Raw genomic sequence first — 27,784 nt, forward strand, 5'->3', positions numbered from 1 at the left:
AGTCATGGATCAGTAATAAGTAACATATCCGATAATTTTTATTTTGGCATAACACTTTAAGAACTTCGTGAAATTGTTAAATTTCAGAATCTTCACCGTGATCGTGTTATATTAAAATTCATACGCGAACTCTATCTCAAAATGATAATAAACATTTTACACACTATTTCTCAAATACTTTTTAAAAAAAATTTATTCCTGGTATGAGAAAAATACGCGTACATGTTTTTAAAATTGCAGGAACCACACCACGATTGTATTATATTCAAATTCATATGCGAACTCTTCCCCAAAATGATAATAAATGTTTTACACACTTTATCTCTTACTTTAAAAAAATTCCTGGTAAGAGAGAAATACACATACGTGTATTTAACATTTCAGGAACCATGCCACGATTGTATTATATTCGAATTCATACATGATCTCTTCCCCAAAATGATAATACATTTTTTTTATACACTATTTCACGTACTAATGTGCTAATAAATATATGAAATTTCAGGAGCCACATCACAACTGCGTTATATCTGAATTTGCATTATCGCGGGGTGCATTATGGCAGGGTTGCACTGTGTGTGTGTGTGTGTATATATATATATATATATATATGTGTATATATATATATATATATATATATATATATATATATATATATATATATACAGATCACAGGTAGCAGGTGTGCTGTTGTACCACAGTGGGTATCCGTCTGTCAGAGTCACAGTTTATTGTTTTATTTTTTTTTCATAATCATGTCCACTCCACTCCATAGCTTTTGGGCCATTTGAGACTAAACTAAGGGATGGAACTTCTAAATCATATATATTAAGAAGAAAGTGTCTGCATACCACACAGCAGGTCCCATCAACTTGGTTTAGATCACATCAGTATTTTATGTTTCAGTCACGTTTTCCATTCTCAGCTGCATTAGAGCTAAATGAATGTAACTTGCTATACTTAGATATTGTCACTAAAGATGTTTTGCATTATATATTTGGAGTGTTGTCTTTGTGGTTAATGTCACAAGTCAGTATTTTTAGCTTTCTTTTGATTTGGCTTTATTTTTTAAAGCTGTTTGTTGGACAGGGACAAATCAAATTATACTTACGTTTCTCAGTTTCATGGTATCTCATGTCACAGACATTGATTTATCTCAGAGGTCAAAGCCACTGATCAGTTTATGTTCCCCTTTCTGCACTCTTACTCTACTGCCCTTTGAGATGGAACTATGAAACATATCAGCTCACTAAGCTCTTCACCTATGTCACGGAGATCACAGACTTAATTTTATTGTATAATCATGTAGATGGGGGGCAAAAATTTACTGAATTCATTTTTTTCTGCTACACATCTCTAAAGCTAGTTACAACAATCAACCTTTGTACACTTTTTCAGCTGTACTGCATGTTTTGTTCCTGTCAAGGTCATATCTGCAGGGTCAACTTCAGTAACCACAATATTTCTTATTCTGCTTTTTTTTAATGCTTTCTTGTTGGAGTCATGATGGTCATTTTCCGTGACTACTCAATAATTGTCAAAAAAATTCAGATTCAGAATTCATTATTGTGCTCTTTTTATGACCTCATCCTCCATACGTAGGGTCAACATATTCACAGAATTTGCTTGTTGAAATGGTTTCCATATATTGTAAGACCTTATGATGTTGATAATGTTTTTACTAATATATTCTGTAGGACCCACCTCAGTTGGTTTAGACATATCCTTCCCAGATTTTGAGCATGTGTATGGTATACCTGAACATGCAGACAGTATGGCCCTGAAATCTACAAAGTAAGTAAAGAACATCAGAAAAATTAAAGGGCTAAGATGTGGACAGTTATTTTGACTATTTGATCAGCTCTTTATATAAATGCCGTCAGTTTGCATCGCAGTACTAGTCAGAGATTTTAACATAGTGAACAATGTTTCTTTTAATTTTGATTTATTACCATATTGGCACACACTTGTGCACTTCAACTGTAAATTTCTGAATGACTTGTCAGCATAAAGAAATATCAAGAAATTGTTAACTTGTTTTGGATGAACTATCAACTCTGTTAAGAATTTGTATGCTAGAGCTTTGAAAATTCACATTGCATCCATCAAAGTATTATTCACAGGCCAAAAATGCTGATCTACAGAACCATTGAATGTCCTCCAAACCTTTCCTGTACTTTATTCTTCATTCTTATATCATAGGAATCTGTTTCATACTACAGTAGAACCTGACTTGAAAGATCACTCCTTCTGACAAGAAAGTCATGGTCTATGGAGACAGGTGATCCCTCATGACAAGTTATGACACTATATAATAAATAAATGTACATCAAGATTCTGGTCTTTCGTGGCAGTGGTCTTTTGAGACAGGATTTACTGTATAACATTGTAATTGTGATATATTGAAAGGATAGGAGTTAGAATCACCCTTGTGTTTTAGTGTTATCATCTATTGTCCGATTCCTCTTTGCTTGATATTTCAGTTGATCACTGATATGACAACTTATTGAAACTTTATTCATATTTTATCTTCTGTCACCCTAGAGGGTGATTGTCAAGAATATAAATGTTTTAGCCACATGTGCTCATCTGTGTTGTACTAATTAGAATTTGTTTTTCAGAAACACAGATCCATATCGACTATTTAACTTGGATGTTTTTGAATATGATCTTTACAACCCTATGGCCTTGTATGGATCTGTACCAGTTATGCTGGCCCACAAGTAAGTTGTAACAATTTAATATTTCGGCTTCACATCCATTTTGTGTCAAGTCCCATCAAATTATAACACATACTCTGGTGTTCTCATATGTTTGGGAGACATTGTGTGTATGTATAGAACCAGGTCTGGATTTTACCACAAAAATTTGAGTCTGGACTGAAACTTAAGTAAAACAGTTTGCAATATGTTTGGCTGAAATTTTTAAGTCCAATTTAAAATTTATTAGTCATATCTCTTAATTCAGTACTTTAAAGACATGTCAGTGAAGATTGGAACCCAGAGGAATGACCGAGCTAGGATGGGCCCCTATTTAATGCCAGAAGTTACGATAAGCAAAAGTGTTATCATTGCTTTATCCAAGCCTTGTAGTAGGTTCTTAAAGTTATACATAGATTTGATGGCACATTGTGTGAAAACATAGAGGAGTCCAGCAATATGTGTATACTGTAATGGGTAATTTTACTAAATCTGTGTTTCAGTTGTATTTAATTTGATTTTGAACATTATTTCATGTGTACTTTGTGTGTGAAATTTATTTTATTTGATCTTGATTTACATTTTAAATTTATTTTGTTTTGCCCAGTTTGCATAACAGTTACCTTGTCATTTTTAGATTTATGGTTTTAGAAGTACGTTTTGCAATCGGCACTTCTATCCACCATTTTCTTTTATTTTCACTCATTTGGATCGAAAGGGAATGTATAAACCAAAGTTGGATTTTTATTTTTGAAAAGTATTAAAGGGAGAGACCTATTGCTTTTATATCTTTTAAATTGTTTGATTTAATAAAATAACAAAAATCATAAAAATCAAAAACAAAATTGTAACAAAAAACACTAATAAATGCACAAATATTATTAGAGAATTTGTCATCAAACTTTTTTGTTCAAATAAAAATTGGTTACATCCACATCAGTGTCAGTTATTTATGTTTGCCTATAACAATTTCATGGCTTGTAAGGGGTGAAACATTGTCTGTCACGGCAAGGAATCTGATCAAGGATTATCATTCAAAAGGGTTTCAAATGTAGCAGCTTAGAGAAAAATATTGATTTAAAATCCATTCCTGAAATGCGTCCCCTTTTTGTTCCATATTTAGCTCACTTTACTAACTAGAAGTAAGATGCATAGTTAAAAGCGTATACATATGGCACAAAATTTTGCACTTCATGGAATTTGTGAAATTATTGTAAAATTTTGGGAGCCATGATACATTTATGCTCTACACAATCTCTTCACCATATTGATAGCTTTTTTTACATATTAATTAGCATATTTTTAATAAAAAAAATTCATGATATACAAATTTTCAGGAGCCACACCATGATCATGTTATATTCAAATTTATATACAATTTGTACCCCAAAAATAGTTTTTATACATTATTTTTATTGTATTGGGAAAAATATATCTTGTTTGTGTATGAAAAAAATATATGAAATTTCAGGATCAACACCATGATTGTGTTTTATTCGAATTCATGTTATAACGGAGCACATAGCTGCTAACCATCATGAATTTGGTGTGAATTTCACGACTTTTTCAGCGATTCACGGATTCACGCCGCAAGCCAGAATTCACGAATTCTCCAATCCTCAATTATTTTAAATCTTTAATAAAAAACCGATTTCCTGTTAAGCGCTTGTCGTGATATTAACAGTTACCGAAACGGTCCAGTACTGCTGGTCGTGATATTAGTAGATCTACAGCCGATTAGTACAGTTGGCCCGGTAGCAAGCATTTTAGCCTATTTTAATCTATATGTATAAGAGTAGTTTTACAAATGCTTTTGAGAGAAACTGGGGCCTAACCGGAATTTTGCTCCGCGCATGCGTCACCAACACTGATTTGAGACACCGTTCAGCATCGCATAAAAGATCTTGAAAATGTCTTCACCACCAAGGAAAAAGAAATGTATTACTCAAAAAGTTTAATTTGGAATATATCAAAAATTGGCCGTGCATTCTGCTATTAAACATTGATATTCATCATGCTTTTTGTACTCAGTGTGCCATCGCAGAGACGATGTGAGGAAGCACATCGGTTGCAAAAAACGCATAGAAGTTGGGAAAATTAAGAATTTGCAGATTTCAGCTCTGGAATCAGCGGAAGACCTGCAAGCTACCAATGTTGAAGTATTATTTGTGAGTTTTCTTGTCGAACACAATCTAACTTTATCAGCTGGAGACCATGCTAAACTTTGTTCTGACAAAGGTTCCCGGACTCGAAAATCGCTTCCAAATTTTCCTGTGGAAGAACCAAAAGTGCTGCAGTTCCTGTGCATTCCTCACAGCAACAGTGACAGCGAAAGAGTATTTTCTCTAGTGAGGAAAAATAAGACAGACTTTAGGGCCTCCTTAGCAGCAGAAAATTTGTCAGCAATTTTAGTCACCAAGATCTACCAGCAGGCAAGAAGTCTGAACTGTTTAGAAAACAAATTTACGATCAACCAGTTGAGGAAGTTCAAGTCTGCCACAGTATCATGTCTTGATAAATAAATATTTCTGCATATATAAATTGTTTTAGTTTTATATTGCGAACTTGAGTATAGTATTGACGGTCAGAGTGGATGGAGTGGTCAGAGTGGATGGAGTGGTCAGAGTGGATGGAGTTATTGTCATGGTATTTTTCACTAATTCATGTCCAAATTCATGACTTTTTATCCCTATTTTCACTAAGTGTGAGCCTGGAAGGTTGACAGCTATGTTGCTAAGTTTTAGCAGGGTCATGCTGTAAATGTACTGTGCCCGTATAAGAAAAGGTCATCGTTACCATCATTTAACATTTTACTGGCTTTATGACCACGTTAGTGTTTTATGCATTGTATAACACTGCATTAAGTGAAACCATGAAACGTGGCAAGAGGATGCATCTTGTTGAGTACTGCACCCTCAGCTAAAGCTTGTCAGTCACCCATATTTAACATTTCACTGACTTTGGTTCATTTATACAATCACCCAGATTAATGATTACATCATGAACAGTACAATCATCAAAATGATTGTACTGTTCATGATGTAATCATTAATCCGGGTGATTATATAAATCTCTTAGTACAACACCCAGACCATAAAAGAACGGTGACCTATATTTTGCATACTGGCATGGGTTAAGTTGTTGAATTTAGCTAATGGTTTTTAAGACCCTCTGTACCTAATATTCCTTACAGAATAATGAAACTTGTGGATGCATCTTTATGGGCACTACTCATTTCAGTAGTAGGTCAGTACTTGTCATATTCTGTGTTTCACTGACTTTGGTGTTAATTTTTTGGAGTCAATCCATACACTCAGTGGATTAGATTCATGTAGTAGACTTTTATTTCCAGATGGCCTAGCAAACTTAAAACATTGTTAGATTGAGTGATACATGCATGAAAAAGTCAGGAGAAATGATAATTTTCCCCCGACCATGAAAAGTCTTTGAATTTCACAAATATTGACGAAAGTCGGGAAAATCCCTGGGAATTTTCCACAACCACTTGATGCCCGTAATTGAGTCGTAACTAAACTGAACATGAGTTAAATTTATCAAATTCTAACTAGAATATTCTGAGGGTACAGGATGGATCATTTGGATGCTTGCGAGAAACATATATGCAGAGTCAATCCAAATGCTCAGTGGATTAGATTCATATAGGTGACTTTTATTTTCAAAGTCAGCTCAATATCCATATCTTTCTTTACATGGAAGGTATGAAAACCAGCCTAGCGTCGCAAGAGGCCAACATGGTGGTGGCAAAGCGTAGCTGCTTACCAGATGGCCTAGCAAACTTTAAACTTTATTAGATCGAGTGATACATGCATGAAATCAATATGAAAATTACTTATTTTTTCAGAAATTGTGAGTATTAAAATCGTTATGTCTTTAATCTGCTGGAAGACAAGATAAAACTACATTGTAGATTAAATGTGACCTGGTACTGGCAATTTGCATAGCTAGTTGCATGAGTACACAAATCTAACAACCCACATTTTCAAATGTTGTAGAGAAAAAACTAAAAATATTAAACAAAAGTTGTATACTGGTTATAATAAAAATACAAAAATGAAAGAACACAAAATTTTCCATATTTATATATTCCAAGAACAACTTCTGGAGATTTTTTGTATCACGTGACTACCACATTGACATGTACATTCTGCTTGATAAATCAGAATGGTCAGATTGCTGGGTTTTACAAAATGTATCTGACTTTCATTTAATAAAATTAAATTTCTGTACAACAACGTTATAAAGGAGTTTGTTGTTGATATCATGTGACTATTGGACTTCTGATGTCATCATTTGAGATTGTGAAGTCATGTGACTAGTAATGCAAATGGCGAGTACTGGGTCAGGTTTCATCTATGCTATAGTTTTGTCTTGTCTGTCAGCAGATTAACAACATAATGATTACAATACTTGCCATATCTGAGAAAATAAATCATTTTCCTATCAATTTCATGTAGGTATGAGTCGATATAATATAAGTTTAAATTTTCTAGGCCCAATGGTAAGTGACTACCAAATGTCACTACCACATGGTGGCAGCAAATTCCAAATTTTTGATATGCAGTTGCAATGACCCCACACCCCAATCTAAATGTCCAAATATGAAAAATGGGGTGGGAATATTTGGAGGAAACTCAGATTAGAAAACAGACTGCTAATCGTTTGAAGACAAATTTGTAGTCAGATTGTTGAATCTCAGAGCTGAAATGATAAATTGTCATCCCTTGTATTATACATGTATATTAAAAAATGATACAAGCCCCTGTATTAATACAGGCTTGGGGACTGGTTTAATGAAGTACAAGAAGGCAAGTTGATTTTACAGAAAATTCAGTCCTTGTTTATACAACAGTATATAATTTTGATGGTCTTTTGCTAAATTTTAAATCAACCCTTTTGAAAATGTTTTTTAAACGATAGATTTTTAACCAGATCATCTTAAGGAGATAGGTTGTTTGAGAAATCTTGTTGGAATTTTATTGACAGATAAATTCAGAGTTAAACTCTTTTCATTGCAAGACAATATTCTAATTATTTGCATATTTTTTTATATGCTGTAAATGTTACTTTCTATGAGATGTGTGTGTGTCTATATATATATATATATATATATATATATATATATATATATAAATTGCTATAGAATTCTTTAGAAATAATGGTTTGAAAGGAAACAAAACATAATTTATTTTCAGTATGTTTTTCCCACTTAGTAACATAATGCAGCAAAATAAAGCTAGAATTTTTATTTTTTACACTGAAATGACTTTACAGGCCAGTTTGTAGGAATATAATCAAACTTGTTTCATGTGATACATTTTGTGGTTTTGTACCTGATAATCTTTTCTGACTTAGATGTTTTGGAGAGTCTTGAAAGAGAAACATCTTCAGATTTAGAAAATGCATGTTTTGTAAGCTAAAATGTTCTTTAAATCCATTCAGTAATGGTCATATGTGAACCTTGAAAAAAGTAATTTAATCCTGGAAAACCCCTGGAAATTGATCTTTAGCAAAGTGTGGGAACCATATCTCAGGCTCTGTTTATGCTAAAATCATAAAATTGATGATCTGCATTTCTGTTACTACCATACTCATACTAAAAAAAGAAAATTATCATGACCTGTATTTCATCCTTTAATGGCTTTGCTTTCTATATTGCATTTAGCTCCTGACCACACGAGTGGTTCGGATGTCAGACTACCTGTCCAAGAATCATGAAACTTGGAGAGTAGATGCCTCTTGAAAAGTTATATATTCTTTTTGCCAAAAGACATCTTGATGTCCAGTGACTTTTTCATATTTTTTTCAAAGATCATTTTTTGGGTGTTGTTTGTCAGTCATGAAACTTGATAATTGGATACATCACTGCTACTATTACACTCGAGTGACCGAGTGGTCTAAAGCGCTCTTCGTTACGGATCACTGCCATCTCACCTCTGTCTGCGGCGGTTCGAGTCTAAGATTCAGCCAATGTGGGCATGTGAGAAAGCTTGCCAGTAGCTTCTCGTGGGTCGGTGGTTCTTTCCGGGGTTTTCCGGGTTCTTCCTCCACCATTAATACTGGCCGCCATGTATAGCCTATCGTGTGCTGAAAAATGGCGTTAAACCCCACAACAACAACAACTATTACACTCCTCAAACTAAAGATGATCATAGTGACCTTCATTTTATATTGATTCACTGGAGCCTGTGGTGGCTGAGTGGTTTAAAGTGCGTGCCTTTACCGATAACTGCCATCTCACCTCTGTCTTCTTGGGTTCAGGTCTTGGGCTTGGCTACTGTGGATATATGAAAAAGCTTGCCTTTAGCTTCCAGTAGGTCATAGTTTTTACTGGAGTTTTCCTTGGTTCTTCCTACACCAGTTAAATTAACCACTTAGTATAGCCTATCATGTGCTGAAAAACAGTGTTAAACCCAAGACAACAATAACATTAATTTGTCCATGCTAGTCCAATATACAGCCTAGCCTTCTTAGAAGACCCTTTCTAACCAGTGCAGTTCAAAGTAGGAATAAAATATAATATATAATTCTTTGATAAACTTTCCATATTAGTGATTTATGTTGTGTATTGTGATATATTGCCCTCAGCAGGTTAATAGTGTTTTGTACATGTAATTGAATATATTAATTAGGTGTGTGGGCTACTTGTTGGCTGTTTTTTATTTCAAGAGGGCACACATGTAGTGATTAATTAGGGTAATTGTTTATGCATGAACTGTGTACATCAGGCCAAGGTTACTCATAACCTGTGACTTTCACCCAGTAAAGTTGGATTTTTAGGGATTGACAATAATAATAGCTTTTCAAGGAGATTATAAGAACAGTAAATTAAAAAAAAATACCATTAATCGTTTCTTGTCAACTAATATGATAGAAAAGATTGTTCTTTTTTATTCTTTAGTCTTTGATATGGTTCATGTGCTGATTCCGCTAACAGTACTATTTATACAGTAGATAAAATACCAAATATATATGCAGTAACATGTAGTTAGATAATGACTGTGTAGTGCCAAGTAAATTAAATATTTAACACTGTATTTGCTTGTAATACAGTTGAACAGTGTAATAATTATAACAGTTTTAATCAACCCTCAAGTTTTATTCATTTATAAATAAATGTTTTTTAGCCTTCATGTTATTTTTATTGTCATGCATCCTTTCATTGTGTGGCATGTGAATAAAGTCTTTTTTTTTTGTTCTCATATTTAAATATGTAGGCCTGAATGAAAACTGGGTACAAAATTGCACTTTATTTTATTTAAGGTTCAGAGCATGTTAATGATGTTTTTGCAAATTTTTCCAGTAGTATCTATACTGTTCTTAGATTTCAAAATTTTAAACATTAACTAACAGATGCATTTGTTTCTATGCATTTCACAGAAAAAAGGGAACAGTTATGACCTTAATCACAACATCAAAGATTTTTGTTTTGGGAATAGGTTTACAAATGTTTTGGTCTTGGATCCAGTTTTAAAATTAGATATATTATACATTTAATTCAATGTCATGTCTTTCCAAAGTACTCAGAGGACCGTTGGTGTCTACTGGAACAATGCTGCAGAGACTTGGATTGACATTGGCTCCAATGTTGCTGACAAGGTAGGTAATTGATACACTCTAGGACTCATTGATTAACATTATGTGACTAGCAGGATGTCTAATTGAAGGAGATGGCTTCCCAAAGATTTAGCTTTGCCCAGATTTCTTCAGTATATCTGGGATGTAAATTTCTAGACTTGTAATCAAACTGCCCAAAGTTTTGAATTCCAAAGGATATTTCTCAACATCAGTGCCAATACCACTATGGCATGGGACACTCAAAGTGATGGGTATAAAACTGCACATTCACTAATTTTTTCAACAGAAAGCTGAAAGAGTCAGTTTCCAAAGAAAGAGTGCATAATGTGTACAGGCTGCAGCTGGTATTGGAGTGATATCAAGAGAATGCAACATGCTGAATTTTCAAAAAATATTAATGAAGACTATGCAGAATAAAGATTGCATTTACGACAAGATGCCATGGAGTGGGGAATACTATAATTGATCATGAAAAGTTCCTTTGGTATCAGAAAATATATTGTCTATCATTGTCTGGATTAAAATGGTGTTATTGCATGATTTTATCATCATTATGGGTAAATTTGCAATCTTCTTTGTTTCAGAACTTTTTTTCCAAGATGGCAGATTTGGTCAAGGGGAATGAGATGCCACAAGTTGACACCCATTGGATGTCAGAGAGTGGTGTAATTGATGTCTTTATCATGCTGGGACCCACTGTCAAGGATGTCTTCTACCAATATGCCCAGCTTACTGGCACCACTTTTCTCCCTCCAGTAAGTCAGTTTAAACAGAAGTCTTAGCAAGTCAGACTTCAGCATTTTTTACACTCACTGTACCATGTTGTCACTCTTGTGAAGAAATGTAGCATCACAACTGGAGATGACCTTTCCATTGCAACAACAAAGAATTTCTTTGTTGTAACTATGATTGGTACAGAAATTCACAGACACACACACACTATTGTTTATATCAATTAAGGTTTATTTCACATAGAATTAGCCATTCTTGATGTTTTCCTCTTCCATCTTATTACTTAGAAACATACCAAGTTTTACCTCTGAAGTTTATAATAGCTGTTTTCATTCTTATTCTTTTTTGAATACTCTTGATTTAAGTACTTCAGCATCAATCACTTAGTTTTATTTAGTCAGGTTGCAGATTTTTTTTTTTTGTTTCAGTTATTTGCCATTTCTTATCACCAGTGCCGTTGGAATTACAATGATGAAGAAGATGTGAAAAAGTAAGCATAGATTGCCATGGTTTAATAAATCCGAAGGAATAAAATGTTTTCTGTATACTTTTTACCTGGAAGGCAATGAATGTCGCAAAGAGCAAACTGTATAGTTACAATGTTCATCCATCTCTTCATTTCCTGACAGCCTGATGTTAAACCTTCATTTGGTGTCAACTTGATGGTTACCATTTTGAGCTTTTCCTTCAGTTGGTGTCAGCATGATAATAAACCTTACGGTTGCTAATGTCAGTATGTTCATTTAGTTGGTGTTACAGTTGCAGTGTCCATCTTTCCCTTCATTTAGTGTCAGCTTGATGTTAGATCAAATGTTTGTAATATTAGTCCCTTCATTTCATTTGAACTTGATGTTAAACTTCATGGTTACTATATACCCATCTGTGGTCATTTGGTGACATCTTGATTTTCAACATACTTGCTGTATCCATTTATCCCATCATTTGATGTCAACTTGATCTTGAACCATGTGTTTGCTATGTTAATCTGTCTCTTTTGGTGTCAACTTTTGTCTACAGCATGTTTTTTTTTACACCACTGGCATAATATAAAAGTCAAATATCCCCATAAAAGAAAAACCATGCTGTACCAGGACGGTGCATAAAACTTTTAAGTAATGCAATCACAGTACTATAATGTGCATCCACTTTACTGAACAGTGCAGTTACTGATGGGTAAAGCATCGAAATCATTGGGATGGTTATCAGAATACAGTGATCCCTCTCTTATAAGGCCACCTCTTCAGCACTAAGAAAGTGGCCTTATAAAAGGTGTGTCATTTCTAGAGGGGATTATATTTGTGAGAATTATATGTATGTATATGAAGTAAGAAAGCTACATGTAACTTCAAAGTATTTAATATCTCCATTTTAAAGTAATATTAATATTCAAAAGGTTTTGTGTTAAGAATAGACTTGTCTCAAAGGAACATGCATTAATAGTTCTTAATTCTTAAAAGTGGCATTTAGAATCATTCTTTTTCCATTTGTTCCATTTTCCCATTGCAAAATATTATTCTTATCTCTTTTGATTTTGTTTATTTGAGTCTTTCCAAAATCAAATTTTTTGACAAGAACTTTTTCTGCCCTGCATTTGTTGAGACAAACAACTTTTACTTTTCCTTCTTAAGTAAGAAATTTCTGTTTATGTGATGACAAGTTAAAATTTTGTGATATATTTCTATGTTGCTAATTGTACTGCAATTTAATCATGCAGATGAAACTTTTATAAAGTAGATGAAATGCCTTGTCTATAAAGGAAGTGATACATGTACTGTCACATCACTTTTTGGTCTTCACCTGGTACCTTGTTTTGTTCAAGGTTCATTTATCTTTGTGCGTCAGGCCACAAAAGCTGTACATAGCCTATGTTGATCAAGTTATGATTGTGACATTTTCCTATGGTCATAACCATCAAAGACAAGAACTCAACAGCTGTGTGAAGCCCAAAATCCAGTAACAACATTGTCAAGCCCATTTCTTGTAATTGTTAGCATTTTTAGATAATGATATAATATTAACTTTGTGTTAAATATTATCTTTTATTGTAGCCAGCAGTTAGGTTGGTAATGAAAACCTGACATTTGTAAACAGACAATGGATATGATAATTGGATTACTTTCTTTATCATATCAATTAAATATTAGTTTTTGATGTATTTGATAAATGTGTCTGGTTGTGAGGGTTAAATTTGACATTTCAGGACTAATATCCTGGCTGTATGCTGCATCATTGTTGGTGACCCATGAGGGTTATGTTTGTACACAAACTTATTGGTGCTGAGAAATCAAGGCATGTAGAGGAGGTGGCGGTTGGTGTGGCAGTTGAAGCATTGCAATATGAGACACAAGTTGTCTGGCTACAATAGACTGGTTGTGAGATAGTGAATCATTTAAATTCGCTTTTATATATACTACATAGCTGCCAACCCTCATGAATTTGGCGTGAATTTCACGATTTTTTCAGCAATTCACAGATTCATGCCGCAAGCCAAAAATTCACGATTTCTCCAGTTCTCAATTGTTTTAAATCTTTCATAAAATAACCAATTTCCCGTTAAGCGCTATTCGTGATATTGGCAGTTGCCGAAACGGTCCAGTACTGCTGCTCGCGATATTAGTAGAACTACAGCAGATTAGTACAGTTGGCCCGGTAGCAAGCATTTTAGCCTATTTTAATCCATATGTATAAGAGTAGTTTTACAAATGCTTTTGAGAGAAACTGGGGCCTAACCGGAATTTTGTTCCGCACATGCGTCACCAACACCGATTTGAGTTGCCATTCAGCATCACATGTAAGATCTTGAAAATGTCTTCACCACCAAGGAAAACGAAATGTATTGCTCAAAAAGTGAAGTTTAATTTGGAATATATCAAAAATTGGCCATGCATTCTGCCATTACACATTGATATATATCATACTATTTGCACACAGTGTGCCACAAATTTTAGTATTGGGCATGGTGGCAGAGACGATGTGAGGAAGCACATCGGTTGCAAAAAACACATAGAATTTGGGAAAATTAAGAATTTATAGATTTCTGCTCTGGAATATTTTAAGCCATTGGCAGAAGACCTGCAAGCTACCAATGCTGAAGCATTATTTGTGAGTTGTCTTGTTGAAAACAATCTACCTTTATCAGCTGGAGACCACGCTAAACATTTGTTCCGACAAATGTTCCTGGACTCAAAAATCGTTTCCAAATTTTTCTGTGGAAGAACCAAAAGTGCTGCAGCTCCTGTGCATTCCTCACAGCAACAGTGACAGCGAAAGAGTATTTTCTCTAGTGAGGAAAAATAAGACAGACTTTAGGGCCTCTTTAGCAGCAGAAAATTTGTCAGCAATTTTAGTCACCAAGATCAACCAGCAGGCAAGAAGTCTGAACTGTTTAGAAAACAAATTTACGATCAACCAGTTGAGGATGTTAAAGTCTGCCACAGTATCATGTCTTGATAAATAACCACAAGGACAGGTGAAGTTTATGAATACCGTAATAAATAGAAATGCAGATATATTTCTGCATATATGTAGTGTTTTAATTTATATTGCGATCTTGATATAGTGTAATATTGACTGTCAGATTGGATGGAGTTATTGTCATGGTATTTTTCACTAATTCATGTCCAACTTCACTACTTTTTATCCCTATTTTCACTAATTGCAAGCCCGGAAGGTTGGCAGCTATGTTACTAAGTGGAACTACAATACATACCATCAATAATCCAGAGTATGGAAAAGGAATATACATTGTTGATATTTTGTGGGCCAGAATTTGGCAAATCAGCTTCAGTTTACCTGAAGATAGTATATCTTGTAACATTCAGAGCAATCCTCTGACATTGATTATGAACCATTTGCATTGAATCTGCTGAATATCCATCAAAATCTTATGACAGAAAAGTAGAACATCAATAATTGGTTAAAAATCTTGTGACAGAAAAGTACATCAATTACTGGTTAACAAAACCCACCTTGCTGCAGTTAAGCAAATAGTAATCTGAATTAACTAATGTGATGATCTTTTTGGTAATCTTTATACTTGTGACAGATTTATTTATATTTCATTACATCAGTTTATTTATCTGAGAATAATCAAAATAAATTATTTTTTATTGATCCGTTGTCACTCAGAGTTCTCCATTATACAGTTAATCAGGCTAAATCCTATACTGAATCCTTCCAATGGTTACAATGTTTGTCTATCCCATCATTTGGTGTCTGCCTGATATTAGACCTTGTTTTTTGCAGTGTCCATCTGTCCATTCATTTGAGTCAACATAACAAAGTTAGCCCTAAATGAAAATGGTGCTGGTCTGATCTCAAATATGGCCAGCACCATGACCAGGTTTAAAATCATATTATCAGTCAAGAATATCAGAGATGGTTTCAACATTCACACAAAAAGAAGGAACATGATTTTTTTTCCTGGATTCCTGGAAGTTCTTTTCTTTCAGTAGAGCATCGGTTACCTCTTGTAATACTTTTTTTATTTTATGATCTACATTTCATGTTCATATTAAACCTCTTGTCTGATTTAATTCACTCACTGAATTTTGTGCATATTTTTTCAGTGTTGATGCAAATTTTGACAAGGTAGATATCCCTCTTGATGTCATTTGGCTGGATATTGAACACACTGATGGGAAAAGGTATGATTTGTCAATGATCAGATGATCCTATACATCTTGGAAAGCAATACATCATTTTAAACAAGTATCACACTTCACTATTTAAAAGCATTGGCTTCCAAATGAATGAGCATATTTTTCATAATTCAATTTTAAGGAGATAAAATGTCAGAGAAATAATCACATTCATTGAAGTTTTTACAGTTAACAACAAAGAGAAATATTTTTTCTGACTTCCAGACAGTTTAAATGTGCAATTATCTTGATTGTGAAGTAAAATAGCATCATGGTCATACTTGTCATATAATACAAACATCAAGTTCTGTTACCAAACACACTGCTCTGGTGGCCTAGTGGTTAGAGCGTCCGCCTCAGATGCGGGAGGTCGTGGGTTCAATCCCCTGCCGAGTCATCCAAAGACTTGTTAAAATGGTACTAACAACTGCCTCGCTTGGTGTTCAGCATTAAGAGGTCAGTATTAGGACTGGTCAGCCTGGTGTCAGGATAATGTGGCTGGGTGGAACAACATGCTACATGTCTGCAACATGATGCCCCAGTGCTGGACATCACTATAAACTGCCACACTGCAGACATCATGTCGATATGACTGAAATTTTTTTTAAAGCTACATTAAAAATCACATACACACACTATTACCATACACACTCTGAATTATGGCTTCCTATCATATCACACGATCTGGATTTTATTCTGGTGATACTTTTTAATATGAATAGATTTTCTTGCTTTTCCCTTCATTGATAATATATTTGCAGTCAATGAGGCAAATGCATATTTTCCTCTTTTAATCATTTTTATACCCCACTGAGGTGGATGAATATAGAAATCCTCGTGTCCCAAGGTTTTTGATAAACTGCCAAGAAAGTTTTTAAATATTATGGTCAGTTCTGAAGATATGCATATTAACAAACTACTTTGTATATATTTCATATGCCATTTCTGACACAGCTGAATGCAGCAGTGTATAACTCAATGTTGTGAATGTAACTAGTCTTACAATTTTCATTGGATTGCCATAAAACTTGGCATATATAAAATCAAATCACCATATTAATATGCACATTTAAACAAATCACTTTCCTCCCATGATATTTGTTACTTATTATTTTTGTCCTGAAATGAATGCACTGTGAATTTAACATGTCTGTTTTTTGATGAATCACCCTGAAACTATGTATGCATTATGGTTATCATCAGTAGATTCATGAGTCAACAAATTGCTGTTAGGTGATTTTATTTAAAGAGTTGTTGCCCTTTCTGACTTGCAGCTGGATGTAGTCTGTGGCAGAATCTTGTGGACACAATCAGAATCACAGATTTCATTGAATCTACAATGAAATTTGAAAATGTTATAATCAGAAGATGCACATATCAACAAATCTCTTTGCTCATATGATTTTGTTTTAGATGTTGCCCTTTTTTACTTGCAGCCTAATAGCAGAATCTTGTGAATAAGAGTCTTGATTTTCAGTGGCTCATCATGAAGTTTCAGGTTACGGTCATTATTTAAAGATGTGCATATTGAAAAACTACTGTCCTCTAATAATTCTTGTCAGAGATTTTGCTGTTTAAATCATGCAGCTGAATGCGGTATGTGACAGAATGTAACTAGTCCTGCAGTTTTTGTTTATGAAATGCTGTGAAAGTTGGTACATATTATGGTTATTATCTGAAGTTATGCATATTGACAAATGACTGTCCTAACGCACTTTTGTTCTTGCTTGCTTTGACTCGAAGCTGGATGTAGTGTTGGGCAAAGCATTGTGAATTCAACTTGGAGTGGGATGCACGAAAGGCAGAGGTATATTCACATTTGCAAATCGCTCACCCATTCATCATGTTGTTTCCTCCATTAACAATGATTCCTAAGCCTGCAAGTATACAAAAAATACTCCCTCTTGTCAGATACTTCACCTGGGCCAATGACAAGTTCCCAAATCCTGTTGACATGCTGAAACATGTTGGTGCCAAGGGTCGTAGGATGGTGACCATTGTAGATCCTCACCTGAAAAGGGATGATAACTTTAAAGTTTACAGTGAAGCCAAGAGCAAGGATCTGATGGTCAAGACTAATAATGGAGTGGAGTATGAAGGCTGGTGTTGGCCAGGTAAGACCATTACAGTAAGGTCGCTTGTGGGTGATTCTAAGCCTGCGTGTTCAAAGCTGGTCCTGAGCAAGTCAACCAGAACCTGCCATTTTTAACATTGAGACAAAATCAGAACAAAAAACTGACAGAAACCCAGTTTCTGCTCTTATGTTATATGTTTAGGCTTTAATAAACAGTAACAAAAGAAAGAGTGAAAACAACAAGCATTGAAAATTTTAACAAATAATTTATTTCCCTGGAAAAACACTGTAAAAATGAAAAAATAACTTACGGTTTTAAGAATCAAATCTACAATTAATCCAAGAACAATCCACAAATTAAATTTTAGAAGCCCTAGTAATGAAAGGTTCTAATGAATTCAAGTTTGAGTCCTGACGAAAATTCCAAAATGGAAGGTGATGGCGTATACTGTAGTCAGTATTGTGCTGTTGAGTCTGCCATTCTTTGTTGATTCACAAACAATAATATTCTGGTGTTTGAATTTCCAAATAAAATTTAGAGAAATGTCTTTGTCCAAGAATTCTGTATGAGCAATCAAATATTTCCAGGAAAAAGAATTAATCTTTTAGAATCCAAATAATTTGAATAAAAATTAAAATGTAACTACAAACTAGTCACAAACAAACACTTTCCAGTGTAAAGGCCCAACTAATTTTTCTAAAGACATTGGTATAAAACCAGAATACTGTGCAATTTCAGAAAACCCAGAATTGTGAAATAGAGGTTGTTTACATATAAAGTCATGTACTCCCAGTGTGACCTTGATAAAAACCAATCATTTTACTCAGAAAATAAAAAAAAATAAAAAGTTGTTGAATTGTCTCAGTGATTTCTGAATCAAGGTCGGGAACTAAGTCAGAAATAGAAACAGTGTTTCTATTATTAGATATTTATGAAAAGATTCGGGTCAAACTGAATTTTCTGGAAAATACTAACTTCCTAGTAAACAAAATTACATTGCATTGACATGTAATGAAATTTAAAATATAATTTTTTTTTTAAAACTTACATACAGACAATTAAATTAAATCAAATATAAATTAAATCAAATGTACTTAACACTGCTTTTACTATAGATGTTTTTATATTTTGAAAGTGTTTTTCTTAGTTCCTTTATTACTGGTATTAGAATATGTTGGTTGTAATTGCATATGGCCAGCATTATTATCTTTCTGAGAAGGGTTTCTAAGACCACCAGTATGATTTACAGCTCAGTTAGAGACCTTAATAGTGTAAATCAGTCAGTGTTCCCTTTCAAGATTTGGGCCAGTCCAAAGACTTCCCCAGGGTAAAAATGGGCCTAATAAAGTGAGACAAACCCAAAACATGATGTACTTCCTACTCCACCACAGACAAGTGTAAGCCATGGCAATATTAGTTTTATTCAGTTTTTCTGTGTTCTTTCGTACCAGTAAAACACAGTATCAACACAATACATCAAATTATTGGTTAGCACAAACTGAACCAATGTGCCAGTTGAAGCATAATATAACAGCATTATAATAAGGATGTAAGGAATTGTGAAGTTATTTTGGAGGTCTCAATGAGTTCACTTCAAACTGGTTTTATTCTAATGTAGATAATTGATTTAGGAATCTGTTTTCCTCGAAATTTACCAATTAAGAGTCAAAGATGGCAATATGGAAAACGTTGGTTTAATTAATATGGTGTAAGATGTGCAGCAATACATCAGCAGTTCTTTAACATCTTGACTTTGTTGTGTCCAAGAATGATGATTACCCAGTTAAAACAATTTCAAAATGTTTTGTGCCTTGTAACTTCCTAGTTTCTGCTTGTCATTCATAGCAATAAAGCCACTTTTTTTGAAAAAAAAAGATTTTAATTAAAATTTATTTGTTTATTTAAATTAAATGTTGATATGATTCTTTTGGTTTTGGAGTTTCCTCGTTGCAGAAAACAAGTCCAATTCATACAAAGTCAAAAGTCAAATGTTACCAAGCTGTCTTGATATTGGCAGTACTGCTGGTCGTGAAATTAGTAGAACTACAGCTGATTAGTACAGTTGGCCCGGTAGCAAGCACTTTAGCCTATTTTAATCTATATGTATAAGAGAGTTTTACAAATGCTTTTGAGAGAAACTGGGGCCTAACCGGAATTTTGCTCCGCACATGTGTCACCAACACTGATTTGAGTTACCGTTCAGCATCACATGTAAGATCTTGAAAATGTCTTCACCACCAAGGAAAACAAAATGTATTGCTCAAAAAGTGAAGTTTAATTTGGAATATATCAAAAATTGGCCATGCATTCTGCCATTACACATTGATATACATCATACTTTTTGCACACAGTATGCCACAAATTTTAGTATTGGGCATTGTGGCAGAGACGATGTGAGGAAGCACATCGGTTGCAAAAAACACGTAGAATTTGGGAAAATTAAGAATTTGCAGATTTCAGCTCTGGAATATTTTAAGCATCGGCGGAAGACCTGCAAGCTACCAACACTGAAGCATTATTTGTGAGTTTTCTTGTTGAACACAATCAACCTTTATCAGCTGGAGACCACGCTAAACATTTGTTCCGACAAATGTTCCCTGACTCGAAAATCATTTCCAAATTTTCCTGTGGAAGAACCAAACCTCACAGCAACAGTGACAGCGAAAGAGTATTTTCTCTAGTGAGAAAAAATAACACAGACTTTAGGGCCTCCTTAGCTGCAGAAAATTTGTCAGCAATTTTAGTCACCAGGATCAACCAGCAGGCAAGAAGTCTGGAAGTCTGAACTGTTTAGAAAGCAAATTTATGATCAAGCAGTTGAGGAAGTTCAAGTCTGCCACAGTATGTCTTGATAAATAACCACAAGAACAAGTGAAGTTTATGAACACCATAATACATAGAAATGCAGATATATTTCTGCATATATGTAGTGTTTTAGTTTTATTTTGCAATCTTGATATATTGTAGTATTGACGGTCAGAGTGGATGGAGTTACTGTCATGGTATTTTTCACTAATCCATGTTAAAAATCACTACTTTTTATCCCTATTTTCACTAATTGCAAGCCTGGAAGGTTGGCAGCTATGAAAGTATCCACCTACAGTCATGTAGGCGTCTTTACTGATCTTAAATAAAATATTAATTGTTGTTCAGAAATTTAATGCAGAATTAGTTTTACCAAAGTCATTTCATTCCGGATTGTTGAATATTATCTGCACCTTGTCATCACAAAAGTTCCGGTAAAAAATTATCAATCACTAGAAGCTTTTACATTGGCGGCCTGGCACTAAATTGGTTCAGGGCTGTTCAAATAAAACATATATCCCCCGGTGGGGAAGGCACTTTCAAATTCAACCAACCCACAACAGAAGCAGTTTAAAAAAATTATGATCCACCGTCAGATATGTTTTAATCGAAAAACACTTTTTTTTTAACATAATTTCTGGCTATGGGTTAGTGGGCGGTAGAAGCGATTTTAATATTGGGTTGGGGACAGAAGCGATTTAAATAACAGCTGGCTGGAGGTAATCTACTGAATACTTATAGATCATATAATCTATTACGTATTTTTATTTGTATTCATTCATTATAATCAATCTTTTGTCCTTTTGTTTGTTTGTCTGTCAGCCATGTATGTCTCTGATACTCTGTGAAATCTCAAATTTTCATGGTGGTTTATTATTTGTATGTCATTGATCAGTTCCTTAATACCTACTAATTTAATGTCCATGAATATAGATTTTATAAAATGGATTTCTATTCTAATACAGAAATCATGAATTTGTATCCTTACTAAACTGTGTGTTTACTAAAAAGATCACTATATTTTGCTGTTTTTCTTTGTTCTCAGGCATGCTGCTTTTGATTAGAATAATAGTTAAATCTTGTATTGCTTTAACTGTGTGGTCAGATGCTATGATTCGTTGTTATTATTTTTTTTAAATACATGTTTTGGTAAACTTATAATTCATGATTTGTCAGAAAAAAAACATTAATGCCTGTGGAAGTGATGTTGCATTATTTCTCCTACTTTTACACTATATCATATATCATTTCTTGTAAGAACATATATTTCAGTTACCAATGTCTTATTTTTATGCTTGTTGCAAGACTGATATAAAGTTTAAAAAAACAAAAGAAATATAGCAAGTCAAACATTTTTATATCATTAATTAGATTTTAAAAAATGGATGAAAGTCAAGGAATCATTTTTCCCAGCGTACTCGTACATTCAATGTCATTGCAGTTAATTGTATTGTCAACAGCAATCGTCATCATCACTGATGGCCTAGCAGTAATATTCTGCACTTTCAATCTAGTTGTCACAGGTTCTATCTCCCACTTCTAGTCTTTCATCTGAGACTTATACCTATGGCCTGAGGGGCTTTCATGGCAGTGTGGTATAAGATGCTTGTCTTGTGATACAGATCTGATGGGCTTCCATGGGCGAGTGGTACAAGATGCTTGTCATGTGATTACTTGCCTCCAATATGTAAATGAGAATGTTGTCAGTTACTTGTGGAAGTTCAGTGGTTCAACATACATGGTGTTTGGTGTCTCAGAAGTACTTTGATTTTCGTTAGCAGTAAAACTGGCTGCCATATATAGATTCTCTTCATCTGAAAATGGTGTAAAGGCCATAATGATCTACCGAAAACCGAGATCTCATGTCTAAATGACTTCGGCTGTTGGAGATAAACATCAAATCAACAGAGGCTCCATGTTCCTAAGTATACTAAGGTGCTTGCTTTTACATCACTTGCACATCTTACTAAGTGAGTTTTTGTCACAGATCAACAAGTTTGGGTTGGTGGTCTTTCAGGGTTGTTCCTCCACCTAATATATTGTTACCCCCCCACCACCACCACCAAGAAAATCAAACCAAACTAAATCAACCAACTAATCAACTGTACCAACAGCAGCAAAGATACTAGTCCATCATTTTTGCCACGGCTGTATGAGTTCATAAATTTTGACTAGTCATTTTTGTAGACCTTGGAATATCGTCAGTTATGCCTTTCTGACAGTTACCAAAAAGTCATCATCAGTTTGTACAAATGGATTTTTCATGGTGAACGTATGAGAAGTCTTAAGCAATCCTGCATCACGCGCTGCCAAAAAGTTTACATTTTAGCTCACTTAAAGTTTCTCTAACGATATCCATTGTTCCAACTAGAACTGTTATTACTTATTCAAGCTATATTCACCAATATCTGGATCACCTCTGCCTGCGTGGGTTCGAGTCTCGGATTCAGCCAATGTCAGTAGGTGAGACAGCTTGCCAGTAGCTTCTCATGGGTCAGTGGTTCTTTCCAGGGTTTTCCTGGGTTCTTCCTCCACCATTAATACTTGCCGCCATGTATAGCCTATCGTGTGCTGAAAAATGGCGTTAAACACTACAACAACAACAACCAATATCTGGAGATATGCATCTATAATACATATTTGTAACAAAGTATGAGAATGCATCAATGATTTTCAGTGATGCATTTGAACTGAGCAACAACCAGAATCAACAAACCAAGAAATAAAATTATTCACATCTTTCAGGCAGAAGTACGGTGTATACCAGTAATCATAATGTGCCAAGTTTGCCAAATTTTTTTCCAACCATACTGATTCGTTGGACATAATCACCAGAATGGACAGAAACAGAGCAGAACAGATGTAACCAGAAGGTTAAAATTGATTTGATACGTCTTTTAAGTAGCTAAATTCACATTGGTTTAGTTAACTGTACACCCTTTATTGTCTTCCCTTTGATGTAATTTCTTAATGAAACTGAGAAAATAATGTTGCACACATAAAAAAGAGGCACACTTCTACTCATTATTGTTTCTGTTATACTTCTCCATTCCAGTCTGTTCTTCTGATCTTGTCCCCCCCACCCATGTACTGTTTGACCTATTTATGATATCTATCTAAATTTGTCAAATACTTTTCCTACTACTATACTAAATGTTTATGAATATGCATATCAATGTGAAATGCAACGAGGAGATTAAATCCATCCAAGATTGAAAACCTCTACATTTCTTGATGTATTCTGCTTGGATTCCATGTTTCTGTACAAAACTCAAGAAATCCGGACTCGCTGTACTAATTCAGTTCCCACTGTAAACCTCTGCAAACACCATGATATTAAAATTTAATAGCTTTTGTGAAAAGAAAACCATAACAGCTGCAACATTTTCTGGACCTACACAAATTTAAAATGTGTGCTTTCAATACTGCACCAGAGTCAGCTGCTGATTACAGTAAAGAGTCTTCCAAACTCAGATCTGTAAAGGGACAGAAATTATGCTAATAAAACAATGTCCCTCACTTTTTTCAGTTACAAGTAGGACAAGCTCTCAAAAGATTCTTTTTACTAAAATATTACTTTCATTATCAACCAATCAGGGATAGTCAAACCCATATTTACTTCATATTTTATCTTCACTTATTTATAGTATGGTTCTCGTTCTTTCATACCTGTAGTAATGCGAGTCCTTCAACAACTCTCAATGGTTGTAAGCCTTTTTCAACCATGCTGACTGGACACACTGTAAGATAATGTTCAAGTATCAGAAATACCATGGGATAACCAGAGACCAATAAAATCAAATAAATGTCAAGTTATTTTCCCTGCAGGGGTGCTGCCAGGATTTCAGGAAGTTGTGTGTGTGTGATCTCCAGTGAGGAAGTGGTGGCGGGAGGAATAGCCATTGTTAAATATCACCCTAAAACTTAAATATCTGTCACTCTTTCTTACTGTTCCAATCTGTTAAGGCTCTACTGAAATCAAAATACTCAAAGAGATGTCATCCCTAGTTGTCTAGCGATTATTACTGTGATGTCATTGGGCATGGTCACGTGGATGTGGTGGGGTCTTGGTTGGGATGACAGAAAGACCAGAGGCTTACTCTATATTTGACAGCTAATTATGATGTTATCAAAAGAATTTAAATTTTTCTAACAATTCAGCTGGACCATTATTATATACTTGATTCATAGTCAGTTAACAGGTTCTAAAATTGTGTTTATTTTGGAGCCATGTTCCTCCAGGTGGTCGTTGATAACAGAGCGTTTATATTGTAAAATCGATCCGTGCATTACGATTGTGGTCGGAAATGACAGGTGGTCGCTCATAGCAGAGGTCGCCCATGACAGGTTTTACTGTAGTTTTAGATTTTACAACAAAACTAAGCACATTTTACCTTTGGACAATAATACATGATTACAAATATTTAGATTGCAAGAAAATAGAAGTTACAATTTTATTAAAAATACCGGTACCAGTAAAACTAAAGGAGATGGTAAAAAAAAGAATCAGGATGAACAGATTAATAGTGTAGTAAAGAATCCATATATCAGAATGGCATCAAGTATTTTTTTTATATATTTCATCATTAATGACACTGCTTCAAAATGTTGTGTACTAGATAATAGTAATCCGATTTTAATACAAATACCAAATGATGGCTTGGAACTAAGTGCCAAAAGGTCTGCAGAAAATATCACCATGATCAAAATATACATAGGAAGAAGTTAGAACCGAACATAAACGGGACAAATTTTATCCCTCTTGCTTTGAGTTTACACAGATCAGTCAGTTTCTTATGTTTAATGTCATTTAATTTTTACAGATAGAGGGCATGTACTTCATTTGGTCATACATCTGCATGATATAAAAGTTTGTCTCTTTATTCTTTTGTTGCCTTAGGGGTTCTGCCAACTATAGATCTACACATATGTAATTATGTTGTATGGGTATTCTCTGATGTTCCCTATGAGCATTAATCTGTTAATTGTTTCTGAATTTAATATGATCCTCCTCCTCTGTGTATGAATATTATTCTTTGCTGAGAACTCCTTTCATTGCCTGCTGTCTGAAACACATACACATAACTACTGTGAACAAGTTACTGTTCCTTATGGTTGTGCAGTTTTCAACATCTCACAGGTTTGGCCCCATGGGTATTTTATCTTGGATATCTCTGTTCCAAAAAGAAAAGTTTTCCAGAGGTCTCGCTGGACTTGAAAACTAGGAGTCCAGGAAACTGTGCAAATTATAAGAACTATGGGTTGCCATTGAGTTTAATTTCAACAAATTCTTGTTTGGCCATCAAAGTGAGTCTGAATTTTGTCAATCCAAGGAATGTCTTATTCAAAGCACTTAGCTAGGCATCACACACTTTCTTACACCTGGCTACTGTCCCATCCAAACTATCAGTTCTAGCAACTTTAGCACTCTCCTGAATCTTGTTAACAATCTTCATCAGTTTGCCGTTGAACCCCAAAATACTGATTCAAGCCTAAGTCTCAACATGTCATGATTCGGAGATCACATGCACTGCTTATTCCACTACACTCGGAAATGAACACGATAATTTAAGCTAAAGTTGTTTATTTGATGTACTGTTATAAATGACCACATGTACGTCTCTGCGTCTTTCTGCCTCTAAACTCAAGTACTGTAAATATCAGTAGATTTTCCCACCCAGCTGCTAGTTGAAGCCTTTGATCCTGCCGCCCAGCTATTGCAGTATGTTCCTTTGATGTACTCATATTTGTGACAAGTACATTGGGGGAGCTTTCAGCCACTAAATTCTGTCATTGTAATAATCAGCACAGCTAATTGATCTACACATTTTCCCACTAAGCAGGTTGCTGAAACAGGACTGGCAAGTCTTTGAATTTTGCCGCCCACCTATTATAAGCATACGGAGGACTCTCGGCAAAGTGATTTTCTGCATCCCCAATAAAAAGATAGCATCCAAATACGCATGATTGAGCATTCCCGAGACCCCTGAATTTTCACTAACATGAACTATGCCAAAGATTCACTTCCTTGTATCAGTGCTTTGCTGCCTCTTATGCCAGATTTTTTCTCTTCCATAATGCTGTATTAGGGTTTTAAGTCCAACATTCCCATATTCTGCTTTGTTCAGACATGGGTATCTTGAATAAATGTAACCGGCATATTGTCCATCCAACTTGTACATTGGACTCGCACTCAACATCAACTTTGGGCCCAAAATCACACACTGGTATTTCCAGTGACATTTTCCCAATGTCCAACAGACCGACATACATGAAATTCATCATCATCAAAGCTATCACCTGTCAGAATTTGCCAACTGAAAGCATCGTCTGAAGACAAACCCTGTTATTCAACCATTTTGGTTTCCTTGTGGCCCTTATTTGAAACACGCATTTGTAAAACTTCCATGATGAAAATAAGGTTAATTCGTCCATAAAATGCTAGCTCCAGGGCCCAATGAACCAGTCAATTTAGTTTAACAGCCATTCCTGTCGAACTGAAGTATCCATCTTTCTGGATGTCGCATAAGTGCTGCGATACTGCTACTGGCGGTGCGAATCACTTCGCGAAATGCACTTTTAAAGTTAAAAGTTTAGTAAAAATTGCATATTGCGCAAAGCACACGTTTTATATCCACGACGTTGACGTAATTTGTGGAACGTGTATCACTGCCTTAAAAGTACATGAATTCTTACAAAGTACGTGTACTGGCATCATTTTCTGACTGAATGTTTTATTCACATTAGACCACTAGGAGGGAATTAGATGTGATTTTAAATATATATTCATTTCTTTTTTTCTGACAACCTCACCAGTGATTTCTCATTTTGTTAACACAACCCACAACAGAAGTGATTTTCCTAACCAACCTTCCACTGTCAGAATCAAAATAGTTTGAAGCACAACCTCCTACAGAAGTTTTTTTAAAGTGCCGTCCATGGGGGGTGATATATGTTTTACTGGAACAGCCCTCAAGAAAAGTGGATGTCTCATCTGATCATTGCCAGGGGTAGTTCACATTTTCATTACTTTCATTGTGACGTCGTGTCAAAATCAGACCTGATTTTTCTGTTTTAAAGCGGAATTCCACTTTTCTCCTGACTGTGATCAGATTTTTCTTGATATAGTCTGTTTTTTATATCATCTCCAATCTGGTTTTTTAAAAACAGTCTGTCTGGTCCCATTATGTAATGGCCCATGTAAATTATTTGTTCCATATATTTGCACATGACTCTT

The 27,784-nt window shown here is 34.7% G+C and overlaps 1 protein-coding gene across 2 annotated transcripts in view; it reads left to right on the forward strand.

Annotated features, from left to right (window-relative positions):
- Positions 1 to 27,784, forward strand: part of LOC149805080 (neutral alpha-glucosidase AB-like) — a 97,180-nt gene that overhangs the window by 17,613 nt on the left and 51,783 nt on the right. For both annotated transcript variants that reach the window (XM_089947158.1, XM_089947167.1), the window contains exons 7-13: positions 1,698 to 1,794; positions 2,622 to 2,723; positions 10,238 to 10,316; positions 10,880 to 11,050; positions 11,456 to 11,517; positions 15,596 to 15,673; positions 17,579 to 17,781. In XM_089947158.1, coding sequence (XP_089803284.1) covers positions 1,698 to 1,794; positions 2,622 to 2,723; positions 10,238 to 10,316; positions 10,880 to 11,050; positions 11,456 to 11,517; positions 15,596 to 15,673; positions 17,579 to 17,781 — 792 coding nt within the window. The remainder of the gene's footprint in view (positions 1 to 1,697; positions 1,795 to 2,621; positions 2,724 to 10,237; positions 10,317 to 10,879; positions 11,051 to 11,455; positions 11,518 to 15,595; positions 15,674 to 17,578; positions 17,782 to 27,784) is intronic.

This window comes from Sinohyriopsis cumingii, chromosome 2 (assembly GCF_028554795.1).
Source record: "Sinohyriopsis cumingii isolate HCF-2022 chromosome 2, ASM2855479v2, whole genome shotgun sequence".
NCBI classification, from domain to species: domain Eukaryota; kingdom Metazoa; phylum Mollusca; class Bivalvia; order Unionida; family Unionidae; genus Sinohyriopsis; species Sinohyriopsis cumingii.